Source organism: Puntigrus tetrazona, chromosome 11, assembly GCF_018831695.1.
Source record: "Puntigrus tetrazona isolate hp1 chromosome 11, ASM1883169v1, whole genome shotgun sequence".
NCBI classification, from domain to species: domain Eukaryota; kingdom Metazoa; phylum Chordata; class Actinopteri; order Cypriniformes; family Cyprinidae; genus Puntigrus; species Puntigrus tetrazona.
Genome location: NC_056709.1, coordinates 20,503,430 through 20,519,189, shown reverse-complemented (window position 1 = coordinate 20,519,189; position 15,760 = coordinate 20,503,430). Strand labels below are relative to the sequence as shown.

At 38.7% G+C, this 15,760-nt stretch overlaps 1 protein-coding gene across 1 annotated transcript; it reads left to right on the top strand.

Annotated features, from left to right (window-relative positions):
• The first annotated feature begins 10,849 nt into the window (after positions 1-10,849).
• Positions 10,850-15,266, top strand: sox12 (SRY-box transcription factor 12). Its single transcript, XM_043252935.1, has 2 exons — positions 10,850-11,052; positions 11,463-15,266. The coding sequence occupies exon 2, from the start codon at positions 11,514-11,516 to the stop codon at positions 12,621-12,623; it is 1,110 nt and encodes a 369-aa protein (XP_043108870.1). The 5' UTR covers positions 10,850-11,052; positions 11,463-11,513; the 3' UTR covers positions 12,624-15,266.
• Positions 15,267-15,760: the final 494 nt, after the last annotated feature.

Here is a 15,760-nt window from a genome sequence, read left to right as displayed (position 1 = left end):
ACATGTCTATGTGCCATGCAAAAAGATTATTTCCTGTTGTTCTGGTGTTAAAAATTAAAAAGCTGTTCTTGTTTTTCTAATTGAGATTTGTTCCTAACAAAAAGTGTTTCCTTCTGTCTTTCATCCCATTGTCCCTCGAATGACACTGAAAGTAGTTCACCCTAAAAATGAACAAAACTGTATGATTTTAATTTTTCTGTGGAAGACAAAAGATATTCTGAAGAATGTTTTTGCTGATACAATGGAAGTCAGTGGGGTCCAAAACAAAACAATACTTTCTTTATATGAAAACAGAAGTCATACAGGTCTAGAAAGACAGGAAATGTTCTTTTAAAGGCACTGCAGAGCATTTTTTCTATACTGTATGAATGTGTGTGAACTAAGCTGTGTGGTGTTTGTGCAGAGCCTGCAGCAGGCATGTGTTTCTGTACTGATTTGGACACTGTATCACCAAACAGCTGGAGTTCTGTGGAAGAAAAGGGGTGCAGGGAGAACAGAAGAATTTCAAAAGGAAAGGAAGAAAATAATCTGAAAGAAAGCAGAGGATGCTGCTGCTCTAGGATCATCTCAGAAACCCAAAACTGAAAGCTAAGACTGCAAAACAACAGACCACAGGGCATATAAAATGGCCTACCTCAAAACAAGCAGCCTATATACCAGTGATCAGCTTCCTACATGTCCTCTCATGATGCATGCGGAGTCTTGGCACGGAAGCCTTTTGGAGCTCTACCAAGGACAATGCATTGCTTTAATGATGCTTTTAACTTTCATTGATATAGTAAAAAATAACTAGGCTGAAAATGAAGCTACTTTAGCTAAATAGGTGTCATAGAAACTTCAATTTCTCTGCTTTCCTTCAAAAGGATTTCAATCAAAGGAATGAAAATTCAGTAATCATGTCATTCGAAACCTATATGACTTGCTTTACTCTGTGGAACATAAAATAAGAATAAAAATAAAAAATAAAATAAAAATAAGATACTTGAAATAGGAAATGTCTGAGTTGTCTTTACAGTAGAAGTCAACACAATTGAATGTTGTTTCAGAGTTGTTCAAAATATTTTCTTTCCACTGAATAAAGAAAAGTTTGGAATGGCATGAGGGTGAAAAAACAATGACAGATTTTTCATTTTTGGCTGAACTACCGCTTGAAGTTTCAATTCATACCAAGCCACATTTTGTACTTTTCCATTATTAAAATTGGGTGGCACATCAAATACTTTCAATAGAAGCACTGATAAATAATTAATGCTCTGTTTCTAAGAAAACAATAGGCGGGAACGGCTAATTCCTCTGGAGGGGTACCCACGCTGAACATCAGTCTCCCATGAGACCAAACAGATGTTTACAATAGTGGCATCAAAGAGCCATCCCGGCGCATGCCAGCCAGCTCTGAAGACGGCACGGCTGCCAGTTGTCAGAACTGTCCACTTTGGTTTGTTGCTTGACGGTTCTGAATTCATTAATGAGCTCAAACGAGCTGATTCCAGAAGATGCAGAAAGGAGGCCTGTTTTCTAACGGGACGTATGCTGGTGGATAATCTCTTACAATTCTTTTGGTATGTGTGTGTTTCAAGATAACTGTGGATAAATATGTGCTCTAGACAGTGGTCCACGCTTTCATCATTTTGTCTCTTGGCCCAACATAAGAGCGCATCATATTTGCAGAAATTGATGATCATAATAAAGTGCCAAGCGTGAACCTACAGTGTGTAAATCCTAAGCCTGCACAGCTTGGAAGCAATGATAATACACTATTTTTTGTCTTGCTTTAATGGCTGTAAAAATATGCATGCAGAGGAACACTGCCTAAATAACTTGGCCATCAGAAAAAAGGATGAAGGATTAGACATGGCCATTTTTGTATCTATCCTCGCCTCCTCTCCCGCTCGCCTGCCCCCCCTTCACTCCTCTGCAAATTAGCATTATACCCATGAAATTAAAATGCAGTTCCCTGGAGATAGCCATTGAGATTAGGGTGTATACTGCAGGTATTTAGAGATACACATGTCAAGGCAAGTCAAATTAATTTCATGATCACGGACGATTTGAAAGGATTTCATACCACTCTGTCTGGCACTTATATTGTATTTACATTAATTGGGTTTTCCATGTCTGAGGGCCTAATAAATCACTGTTCAATAGACAACCCATCTAATAATTCCTCTACACCTGGCATTCAGTTGAGAAGGTTGGCAGATATAAAAAGAGATGTTTCTTCCCATCTTGCTTCAGCTGTTCTGAGCCGTGGTTCTTAATGTTGATGTTAATATAGTCAAATACACAGCTGGCCTCGTACGTTCACTTTCAATGTGGGAGTCAGTGCATTACCTCGATGGCACATGTGATATCCTCGTGTTAAACATAACATCTAGTCTCAGCGAGATCAAGGCTGCTGAAACAACAGGCCACATGGAATCTGCAGCTTCAAAAGCTCTTTAAATATGTGAGCACATGAGGTGCTTTTGAAAGAAATGATAACGAAGAGCTATAACTGGTTAGTTATGTAATCGCATGCAAGCAAGAGTGCTGATCCTGAATAAATTGATATTTTTGAAAAAAATCAGTTGATTCAGTGACTCATTAAAGTTGAATGAGCAGAGTAAATGATTTTTAAATGAATCAGCTGATTCACTGATAAGGAAGCAGCAATTAATACACTGAATAAACATTTTAAGCAGAAAACCTTTTTTTTTTTGCAGTGTTACTGCTTGAGTTTGGACTATCTGTACCAATCTCACCAATGAGAGGCAGTAAAAGTTCAGGAAACATGTTTGAAAACAGCCATAATTTAGCTTGGTGCAGAAATGACATCACCAAAACCACAACTGAATGTTAGGCAACACATATCGAACCGCCATCATCAAAGTTATCCATGATTTACAGCCTGCAGGATCTCACCAACCCCGGTCCTCTATCTCCATGTCCCCGCAGGTTCAAATAAGGTGATCGCTTGCGCTTCTATGCTCATCACTCTCAGTCAGAGGTTATCATCATTACCCCTTTCTACTTACTTATAGCCCAGTCTGTGCGTGCTGTCTGTCTGCTCCAGATCTATGGCTCCTTTCTGAGAAGTCAGTGTAAGAAAAGCCCCAGAGCCAGGACTGTGTCTTGCATTTAAACGGCTGTAAATTGCCTCTCTTTTCCCCCCGCGACTGCCATTTCCCATGTAATGGTGTCTGATGGGGGAGACTGTGATTTTGCTGTCAGGGCCGTCAAGGCTGGAGGCTGGTGCTGGATTTTAATGTGCTGAGATACAGATGAACCCAAAGGAACTGGTAAATGAAAGGCACCTATCTAGAATAAGTTAGAGGAAGGAACTAGGGACTATGCATGTTTCATTTAGATAGCGCTTAAAAATATAGCACATTTTTGTGGATTTAATGTACTGTATAACCTCATAAATAAACTAATCTCATCCTTTTCATTCTAAAGAAATGTTGCAGGTTAAATACAACTTATGCATCAGATACAGCATCTGAGGTACACTGTAAAAACACTTTCCAGTTGACGATACCTTTTGAGTCTCAAATACAAAAAAAATTATTATTTTGAAACTACATAAAAGGATCATTGTTTTCATTGTTAATATGCATTATTGTTAGTTATTTGTTGTACTGTGGTATAAAGGGCTCATCTTTTTAACATTTGTGGATTGCCACCTTTCTTGAGGTAAGTGTGTCTATTTTTGAGGCCTAGAATATGTTAAAACCACTTTTGTATTTTATGGATATCTTGATCTTGTAAATTTTCTTATAAACAAAGAAATAGAAAAAAACAAACTGATATAACAAAATATGTGTGTTAGCTGAACAAAAAAAGGAAACATGTGACTTTACTCAGTGACAACTGAGAGTGGATAACTAACCAAAGTTGAGTAAACTCAAAAAAGCTGAAAGTTGCCTTGAAATTTTAAGTTGAGTCAACTTTCCAAAGACACAGAAGGCAACAAGATAGATAAACCACCCATTCACAAAAATTGTAATGATGAAACTGTGGCATCAGATTAATCTTTTACTTTCAAAAGTTGTTGGCAATAGCACTGCCGGCAGCGTTAAATTAGAAGCAGTTTTGCAGAATACAAACTGTAGGACAAGAGAAAAAGCAACTTTGTTCTTGCAGCATTCCAAGCGCTATCACATAATTCAACGCTCAGCATTTACACGCTGTGCCGAAGGCTGCGGCACGGAAGAATCTTTAGCGGATGAAACATTGCCGTAAAGAACCAGATGTCAAAAATCAGCAGAAAGGGTGAAGGCTAGGAACCGTGGCATGGCTCAGTTTGCTTTTTGCAGAGAGATCAAGAGCGTGACGCAGTACAGGTGCAGAGGGTCCCACAGGGCAGAGAGGCTAACGCTCCTTCACCTCACTTCCATGATCAAAATATCATAATGCTATTGGTTCAAGCTGCCTTGCAGGCAGGAAGTAATTGGTACAGGAAGGAAGATTGTCATCTCCAGTGTTCACTGTGTCAGGAAAAAAGGTTAGCATTTGTCCACCGAGAGTTTCAACAACAACAACAAAAGCACAATGAAAATGTGCATGACAATAAAATTAAATAAAATTCTTGAGCAATATGTAGTATAATGTTAATCATACCTTTTGTTTTCATTCTAGAAATTCATACCTTTCCTTATTTCAGTGAAACAATACAATAAACTGTAGAGGAAATGCTCTATAGCAAGAAATTTTGTCTGTAATCTTCTTCAGACTTATTACTGAGGTACTCCAACAGGAAAACTTTATTCTCTACATCTATCTAGAACATAAGTTTCATGCGAGGCGTAAGAGACTCTTTTATCCTTCGTCAAAGAGTGTCTGCCAGGGACCAGGCAGATTTATTAATAAGGCTTGGAAATAGATGCAACCTCATTTGCTCTCTGCTTATAACCTTGGGAATTGCAGTTTACTACAGCAGTGATTGAAATAATGATGAAGACCCCATTAAGTGAAGCGCAATACTTTAGGATGCTGCCACAGAAAGATTTTAGTCTTTCACACAGTCTAACTCACTAACTTAATAAAATACAGCTCCTATCCCACAGCATGTTGCTCATCTGGAACAGATTGTTCCTAAGGAAAAACAAATTTCCTGCTGATATTACACTGATTATTTTCATTGGCTATGAACAGACAGATGTCATGGAGTTGCGCTCAAAAGAAAATCTTATTGGCCATGATAAACATTTTTCTCTGTGCTTGTCAAGTGAACCGGTGAGTTACATCAGTCGATAATAATCTGCAAATCCTGTCTAATGCTTTGATTAACATGTTTCCATTATGTTTACTCCCTGAGAAAATTATATTTGTCTTGAAAATCTATCAAAAGAAGAAAATGGGGCTAAAACGTATGCACAAAAGCTATGTATGCGATGTGTGCAACTCTGATGCAGAGGGGTGCCAAAACATGTGGAGGTTCAGTGCTTGAGAACCAGACAGAGGAGGATAACAAATGTCAGGAGTGTTATGCTCATAATGATAGAGTTGGGGAGTTTGGATCATAGCAGAACAGCATGTACCCTGTCCTGACCTTCACTCTAAAGCTCTGCTTCTTTGGTTTGCCCTTCTCTGACAATATCAAAGCCAAGTTTGTGATTTGTTGAGGGACAATATGTAAACTTATTTATTTTTCCTTTCACCTGACACCTCCACTTCTACTCAGTTTTTAATTGTTACCAACTGCCAAAAAAGATCTGTTGCAGGACAGTAGATGTGATTTTGGGGACACGTGTGCGACAGTTATTTACCGCTGTTATAACACTGCTTTACATTCGTTTTCATATGCGCCATTATTTAATTTTCTGGGCATGCACACATTTGCGAGTGAAAGTGCGTCTGTTTTGCGTGAAAGTGAGGAGAAATTTAATTTGTGCTCATGCATTTTGATGATGGACATTTCTCATTAAATAACTCAGCAGAACCTACTTAAAATACGAAAAAAGTCATGTCTGAAAGCTGCATCCATTTTTTTAACTGGTTAAAATGAATTGAGAATATTGATCACCTGGCGGGTTCTGCACATCCTTGGTGTGAAAGCTACACCGAAAAAAGAATAAATAAAATGCTCTTTTATTTTTATTTGCTCAAAATAGCTTTTTGTACATTTTCTTAATATGATAATTAAAAACCAACAGATTGATAAAAATGCGGGACATTTTCTCAATATGCGATGTGCGGGATGAAAATGCTGTGCATTTCGATGCAAGGCATGGCAGGTGGTGAAATGGATGATTTGGGGATAAAGTTATCATATTGTTGAATTAAGTAACTATTGTAGTTTTTTTTTTACACACAGAAAGTATTTTCATAGCCACTGATATCATGCCACATGGTCTACTTTAAGAATGTCATTCTGGGCCTTCTATGTCTATGCAGGGTCACAAAGTTCTCAGATTTAATAAAAAAATAATAATAATTTTGTGTACCAAAATTTAACAAAGGTCTTATAGGTTTGGAACGACATGAGGGTGAGTAATCAATTACAAAATGTATATTTTTAGGTGAACAAACCCTTTAAGCATAACACTGGTTGAATACTAAGAAACCCCCTCTCTCATGAATAAGGAAACGGTAAGGGTGGGCTGCGATGGTTGAGGGTTCGTGGGGGAGACATGATTCTCTAAAGTGCTCAGATGCAACCTTTTAAGGCCCTGGCCTGTCACTGCCAATGCACATAGACCGGGTCCCCTTTATTTATCTCATTCTATCGCCCCACTTAGTCATTGACCCCTCAGGAGATACTTGACCCTAAGAATCCTGGCCTGTGATTGGACAGAAAAAGGGGAGCAGCAGCAGAGCGAGGATCTTGCTGTTTTGAGAAGGTGGATAATTCGTATAAGACTCAAAGCAGGATAGTGGTGAACATTTCCATCGCTGACATGTACACATCAACTGATGTGAGATGAAACATGTCTTACTGAGTTTCTAAAAGTACGAGCCCTGGCGAAGTAAACATAAGGTTTTTGCACCATAATGGAATCACATCAACAATAGCTATTTTGTGAAGAGAGTTACTGTCTGAATGCACCCAGATTATGACTGTTTAATCAAACTCCATATAGTAAACCAACTAAAATTAGATGAGGAACTTGAACTTGGTTGTATGATATAACAGTTTGATTTGATTTGGGTTTTGGGACAATCAGGAATATTCATCTTTTCTCCTCTGGGGAGATTAGATTTATACACTCCTCACTAATCTGTCATCTCTGTTCGAGTTCAGACAGAGTTTCTGTTCTCAGAAATGAATGGCTGAAGGGGGCAGGGGAGCAGTCTTAAACGGGTCAGGGGTTGTAGTCTGAGAGAGTAGGAGTTCACGTTCATTTCTCTTGCTGCTGTCTGACAAAGGCCAAAGGTTACCAGTAAAGGAAAAGGAGGAGGGGGTTAGACAGGCTAAAATCCCTGACTTGTGTCTGTCAGTGCAAGCAAGGATGTAATGCATAATCTCTCAAGTCCCAAAACAAACACAGACAGTTGCAAACACACAAACACACACCCCTCTGCAGGACCACCACTGACCATGGAGGAGGATGCTTATGTGTCAACAGTGTTCAACGAGAGTTCAAACAGAGTCGGACCTTACAGACACAAAGTACTCCAAAAAGAGGCCAGATCACAGCCTGAGTGAAAATAGAAATGTTCGATGGCACTTAAAATAAATAAATAAATAAATAGTAAATAAATAAATGAAGATTTAACAACATGTAATTCATTTGCCCACCAGAGCAAAATAAATACTTAAAAATAACATAAAAACACAAATTAAAACAATATAAATAATACAAATCCAATAAATAATAAATACATTTATAAAATACAAATAAATAACAAAATACTAAGAAAAATCAACAAAATCAATAAACAAAACAAAAAAGAATAAAAAAATGAAATAAACTGAAAAAATGCAAATCCACAGCAGTCTTCTGCCAAAAAGAACAAGATTAACCTGGCAGGCATATTTAAACCAGGGAAAATGTGTACATTAAAGTCTTAATTATAACCCAACATAACTATACAAAATAATAATCAAAATTATTAAAATTTACCATACATGACTCAATAAACAATTTATGCAAATCTATTTGAACTTACTGTTTTTTTTTTTTTTTTTTTTAAAGCTTTCACCACAGGAATAAATAATATTTTTTATACAGTATATCTGAATAAAAACTGGAACAATATTTCACAATATCACAGTTTTTTTATATTTTACTGGTGAGCCTTCTTTCAAAAAATACTGAAAGACCTTAGTGAGCCCAAAATTCTAAACTGTAGTATATTTTTGTGTGGAATTTGACCATAACATTTTTACATTAAATATCACTTGACAATAGTATAATGATAAGACCATCCAGCTGAATGGTATCATTAGTGTAGATTAGTACAAAATTGCAACGTTCTTCAAGAAAACATTTTATGTCTGTGCAACCATTTTACACATCACCTGTCACAGCTAACAGACTGGGCAAAAATAAAAAATGTAAAAAGGTGGTCCAGCATATGTCGTCAATGTTGATTCAGCACAGCGGTGGCATCACTGCTCCCTCTTACCCCGAAACTGGAGCAGCACTGAGCTCAGGCGGTGCCCTCCTCCCTCTGCCCACTAATCCCTGAAAGATGATCTATCTGTGTCCCGCTCTAACACTCGCTTGCTCGGGATGGGTGCAGAAGAGGAGGAGGCCCTGTCCTTATCAGCCAGACAGACACCCATCCTGCTCAGGGGGTTCAATCCTCCCTTTTCTGCCTGTTCTGTAATTAGACGATGTGTCTAGGTCTGGCCGGGGATTTGGCCAGGGCCTAAACTAGGTCGGTGGGTGATAGTGTTGTTGTCTTTTTTTCTTTAACACCCCCGCTCTCTAGTGTCAGGCTAATGCCAGTTTTATTTGTCAAACGAATATGCCTGACACACCATGACGTGGCCCAGATCATTACGTTAAGTGCTGGAGGACATATTGACACTGTTAAGAGGCTTCAATAGACTGATGTTCACTATGAACTTGACACAATAGGCCGTGCAAACATATCTGTAATTGGATTTGATTTTTTTGCTGATTCAGAGAACGAGAAAACCTGTTCGGCACACCTATATCAGAATTGCATGAGTCGACTGATGCATGACTATATGGGAATATATAATTTGGCAGACAAGATTTTGGACAGTTGCCCATTATATGGAAATACCCAAGGAAATGCAAGCTTGCACTTCAGCCCTCGCGTTCTGACGACCGCCCTTCATTGATTACTAAATGTGTATTACCATTATTGGCACTTTAGTGACAGTCTGCTTTAATTAACTGTTTTGGGGCATTTCAGCGTGTATCGATGCAATGGTATATTGATGCAGTGACACTGACCATATGGATCGGCTGACATATTTCACTGAAGCATTAGTGGCTGTATCTATTCAGATGATGATAGCTCATTCTAATCGCCAGTTTCGTCGAGATGTAATGATGTCATGCCAGGACAGTTGCAGATGCTTTCAGATCTTCTCGTTTAATGTTCAGAGTCTGAAGCCACGCTTATTAGATGTTCTGTATTCCCCATGCTCCTTCATTAACATTTTACATTACAGACGAAATTGATGTGTGAAGCCACTAGAAAAAGACAGTGCCCAGTGCGTCAGTGTCCGAGATTAAGAAAAATATAGATTGCAGCTAATTTATGTCTTTGTCCATATCCATTCAGCCATCAATCCATCACAAGCATCTAATCCATGATGTTTTAGTGATGATACATGTTTATTTTCATGTAATATAAAAGGGAGGCTTCGTAATATACTTGAGTTGCATTTACTGCAGTAAAACATTCTAGATTGTATTGTAACATTAGCGGATGCTTTTATTCAAAACAACGTATAGTTGAGAAAAACAACAAGCAGGTCATCATGAGATGACAATGAACATGAGAATTGCCCATTATACGTGTTTTCAGTCATTGTTTAAAACAATAAAAGCTAGGACAGGATATTAGGGAAAGATAAGAGCATACTCTTTTTTTTTGTTAGGATGCTCACAGAAGAAATTACGTTTTTAGTTGTTTCTTGAGAAACAAGAATTGTAAGATTGTTCCGACTAAACATACAATGATATTACAATTTTATATTATAGCTAATAACCAATAAAATGATCTACTATTATGTCTGAAAAAAAGAAGATAAACACTAAGAAACAAAAAAAGTCAATGGTTTTCAAAGAGTATAACAAAGAGTATAATTTGGGTGTTTAAGTGTCAAAGAAAATCTCCATATCATTTAGGGAAAAAAAGCATGCATAAATTAAAAATGCAATATTGGCTGCCACAAAGCATATCCAAATCACACAAAAAAGGTTTCATAAATATGTCTGTATTGTTTATTTTGCTCATTATTATTGTTTTATAAAAATTGCTCATAAATTAATTGGAAAAAAAGAGATGAAAAAGAATTTCAAATACACAGTTTACATTGAACAAACAAAATTCATATTGATTGAAAAATATATAATGTAAATCCCAGCAAGTGTGCTGGTTTCAGATTTGAAAATTAAGAATTACATTACACAAACTCATGAATACATGATTCTAGATGTGCCAGACTGCCTTGAAGGTCTTGTCCTAATTTAAGTTTTTGCTTGTAGCATTTAACACCTCCTCAGTTAGCATCTCTCTCTCTCTCTCTTTCCATCCGCTGCACTGTAGCTGTGCCTCACTGCATGGAAACTTTCACCCCCCCATCCTTGACACTAACACACCCACACGCACACAAACACACACCACGACTGAGAGCGGTGGGTGGAAGGGGAGGAGACTGTGTCTGGTAAGGTTGAGCTGTTTACAGTGTGGGTTTATAAAACAGCAGACGAGGGGGGGCGTCCCTACAAAGAGGGAGCAGGGAAGAGAAACGGCAGACGAGGATAGAGAGAGTGACTGAGAGGATAGAGAGGGTTCGCATGCAGGACAGAGTGATTAAACAGCAGGCAGACATTGGACAGCCTTTTTTGACTTCCACCACAACTGCTACAGGGGAGGAGATGCTTATGTGAGGAGATCTAGTGATTGTGATCGTTTTTTATCGTAAGTACTAAAATGTATTTTTTAATATATTGCATCTTTAAAATGCATTTTAATATATAATATATAGTAATACTGAAAAAAACTGTACATACATATCTATCTATAACTATATCTACAACATGTTTAAAACAATGACTACATTTAAAGACTTATGTCATTACCTATGAAAAGATTACATTCCATCCAATTAAAACAAACACTGCATTTTGGAAACGGTAGTCTTTGAAAATATGAAAGTTTGTATTTAATTCAATTCAATTCAAGTTTATTTGCATAGCACTTTTTATCATACAAATAATTGCAAAGCAGCTTGACAGGAAAATAAGTTTCTACAAAACATTGGTATTTTGTAGCAATATATTTAACATGTATACAATTGTAACATGTGTAAGTGTCTGTATTTATTTCAGAATAAAGGCAGGAATTGATGAGCTGCTGCATCTTAGAGTGTCTCGTCATGGATGACTCTAGGGAACCTACTGAATAGATCTCAACGCTGCATCATGGTTCAGCAAAGGACCCACAAATACTCATCAGTCATGGATGGCAATTCTACCAGAGAGGTCTTTGTGGGACTCGCGGCAGAGGACGATGCTGAGGTGTTTGGACATGTACCTTCTAACAAAGACCCCAACTGGTGCAAAACTCCAACTGGGCACATCAAGAGACCAATGAATGCTTTCATGGTCTGGTCCCAGATCGAGAGACGGAAGATCATGGAGCAGTGGCCTGACATGCACAATGCTGAGATTTCAAAGCGCCTCGGAAAGCGCTGGAAACTACTGCCTGATTATGAGAAGATACCCTTCATCAAAGAAGCTGAAAGGTTGCGTCTAAAGCACATGGCTGACTATCCTGACTATAAATACCGGCCCAGGAAGAAGAGCAAGTGCTCCACCCCTGTGAAACTTGGAGAAAAGTTGCCTATGAAATCCAGCAAGCCCCATTCAGGAAGATCTACTGGGCTGTCCTGCAAAGGGCTAAAGATCAAACCCACTTCTACCAAGCCTAAAATTAACTTTACTGGCAATAAATACAAGAGCTACAGTGAGAGCATGAGTGATGACGACACGATGGATGTAAACTTAGAAAGTCCAGTGACTCTGCAAGATGATCACAGCCCATCAGGTCACTTTGTCCTTCACCAGCAGGCTACCATTCCCTCTGAGAACCAGCAACCAGTTCCTGAACTCAGAGTGAAAGTGCCCATCTCTCAGACCAGCAACATCCAGAGTGTCTCCTCGGACAATGAGTGCCAAGCTCTTCCAGAGTCCACCACGAGCGAACCACAAGGGTCGACATCTGGAAGATCCTCCACACCATCCTCAACCAGCTCCTCCTCTTTGGTGTCGTCAGCATGCTCGGATGAGGAACTGGATGAGGAACTCTTGCATATCATTTCTAACAGTATGCCTATGGACTGCTCCGCTCTGGACAAAGACTTCGAAACGTTTAATGCTAACTCAGGATCCCATTTTGACTTCCCAGATTACTGCACTCCAGAGGTGAATGAAATGATTTCTGGGGACTTGCTTGTGCCCAGCATCTCAGACCTAGTGTTCACCTACTAAAGTCAAGTCCTCTGTAATGTGGCCAGGCCTGCATAGCTGCCAATTTGAAAATATTTTGTTCATGTTGTACTTGGACAATTCCATTTTTCCATGTGTTTATTTTTCTCAATGAATTCCGTAAGTGCTATTGCTTTCCTTTCCAAGCATGTCACATCTTGTTGGTTTAGCTAGTAGACACACAGGACTTTGCAGAGCTGTTTGGGAAAGTAAGACATTCAGATTTTCGATGCAATGCGTGGGCGCACAAAAATTATTTTTTACCAGCTGTCTCGATAAATGCTACAAGGCAAATATTTGTAACTATTTACCCCAAAATGAAAATCCTTACCTAGATGACTTACTATATTCACAAAACACACAAAAAAAGGTATTTCGAACAAACTGTTTTTGTCCATACGTCTATTCTTCAAAATAGCCAAAATGTCACGAGGGTGAAGAAATTACAAAATTTTGGGGTGAACAAGCCCTTTGTTATATAGCACTGTCATTTTCATGACTTCTCTTGATGTAAACACTTAATCAAGATTCATTCAAATATGAATATTCAATAGGCATAAATGTAGAGTTCTGCTGACAGTGCATTAATATTCTGAAACACTGAAGTAAAAATTATGAAATGGAAAAGATGAGAGAAACCATTTAATAAAACCTGCAGCACTTACAGTAAAGCATCAGTAACCTTACAGATAAAAATCACTGCAGTCACATAATTCATATCATATTCTTTAATTAGGTAATAGCACTTTCATCACCTTGCCATTGCTGCAGACGTTAAGACACACATAAGATATAAAGGCAGCTCTGCATCGGCCCTGCGTGCAGGTGTGTGTGTGTGTGTGTGTGTGTGTGTCAATGTGTGCCTGAACTGTTTGGACTGTTGGCAAAAGAGGGTTAAGGGTAGTGTTTAGGGGGGGTTGGGATTGGTTCTTTCAGGGAACTGTGCATCTGTCCATGCAGGCAGCAGCTTTTATGCAGGGGTCGGACTCTGCGCTTACCGAGCGTCTGCCGGGGTGGGGAGGCGTGCAAGGGGGGGCTTCCGCACTGGTTCGCTGAAATGCATGTCATGTCTGCAGTCTGGCTGCAGCTGCCCCGATCAGGGCGAGAAATCTGTGTCTGCCAGCTGGCCCCCATTGACTCTCTCAGGGATCGTTTGTCTAGGTCCTAGTGCCTCCCGTAGGTAATTCATCTGTGATGATCTGTGTGTGTGTGTGTGTGTGTGTGTGTGTGTGTGAGCGTCTCTTTCTCTCCCGGAGAAACCATCCGGAGCCAAACGAAGTGACAGAATGCCCCGGTTTTTCAAAACAGGATCTGTCCTGTTTTTTTTTGTTTTTTTTACCCACATGCTCTTATTAATTTCAGTTCAGTTGGCACCCAAGAGACCGGCATTATTTACCTCCCACCAACAGTTGTCAGAAAAGGGACAACAAACCCTGCAGTTCATATCTTACATAAACTGTTAATCCTCGTCGACTCGCAACATCCTGTGAAGAAGCAGTGGCATGCTGTGCAAAGCGAAAGAACACAAAAGGAAAGGGACCTGCTGTGTATTTGCTCTTGGTTTAACCTCATTGTTTGGACTGCATAATGACTACTTTTGTCACACTGACCACAGAGGCGTAAACAGTCTCCATCGTGTTGTGTTTCCTTGTAGGAAAGAGTTGACTGAACTAGTTCTGTACGATTGGTATTTTTTCTAGTTTGCAAAAATCTTAGTTTTGCCAAGTGGTTTTTAGAATGACGACACACTCTGTGGTCAAACTACACATGTAATTCAGGTATCTGTGTTTCAAGTAAAAAGGGAAACGGCGTTAAAAATGAGGATGGATAGGAAAGATGGATGTGGTTTGTGATACGAGGCCTTCATTCATAAAACACAAAAATATGTACGTGTAAAAACGTGTAAAAACATTGCCTCAACATTTATGTATAGCGCAGAAAGATTTAGTGCTTTAAATCTAAATTGTTGGCATTTTAAATGCTCAAAATTGTAGAAACTGTAGTAATAACGCAAGTTACTGGGAACATTTGTTTCATTATAAGTGAGGCAAGGAATGGCATTAATTTCATAACACGCTCAGTTGTATTATGAAAAACCAAAATCAAGTTTGCATGCGTTATAAATAAGGACTTGTGAATAGGTAAACAAAAGGCTTGGGCCTTCAACAATCATCAGGGAAATGATTTCAGGAATCGACACGCTCACTATTTTAGCAGATTCTGCGCTACTGAAATTGTGAAACAGCTCACCGAACCTGAAGTTCACACACAGGAACGAGTTTTTGCATTAAGATGTATGTCAATCAAATCTGTCTCCATACACTCGAAAAATGTATCAGGTTACACACTGAACCAATACAGTACCAAACACCAGCAGTCACTTAAATGGACTCAGGACTAAAAACATCAGCCCACTGTGGATCTGCTTTGATTCAGCCATTACTAAGATGCACTCCGTTTGGCCATTGTATGTCATTGTAGATGATCTGCAAAACAACTGTATGTAGCATCAAAGGTCAAACTGCAAAGTTGTACCTTTTTAAATATTAAATATTTTAAAATGCCACATCACTTTTGGGTGCATTTTTCAACTGTAAATAAAACATTTATTTAAATCTGTCTTAAAAATTGACGTTTTTACATTTACAATTTGCCAGTATATATTTTTTATTTTATAATTGTTTGTTTTTATTTCATAGACTTATAATTCTGATGGTCATTTATTTGATATTTTAATAAGAGCGCCAGAAAATAGAAACGACACATCACAGATGGGCTCAAGCAAATTAGTGTCAAAGTGATAAATGCAGAACGCTGCATATAACTGAAGCAGTGTAAAAATACCCATCTGGTGGGCACCTCCTACTTCTGGGCTGGCGATTAATGAACAGCATTCTGTGGGATAGAAAACCAAGGACAATGCTAATTTCACACAGACCAGACTCAGCTTTGCTAAACCTGTCATATGCGAAGCATGCGCTTCCTCATTTCAATGTCTGTCAGGAAAGCTGCTGCCAAAATCGATGATTGCCACTAAAGGAGTCTTATTGCTGAAAATAGACCAGTCTTCCCTTTCAGAACAGACGATTTTTTATAGCACTAAGCTGATCTATCGCAGAAGACTTCGCAAACCAACACAG

Coding starts and splice junctions, on each gene's coding strand:
- sox12 (XM_043252935.1), top strand. CDS start 11,514: ATGACTCTAGGGAACCTACTGAATAGATCTCAACGCTGCATCATGGTT.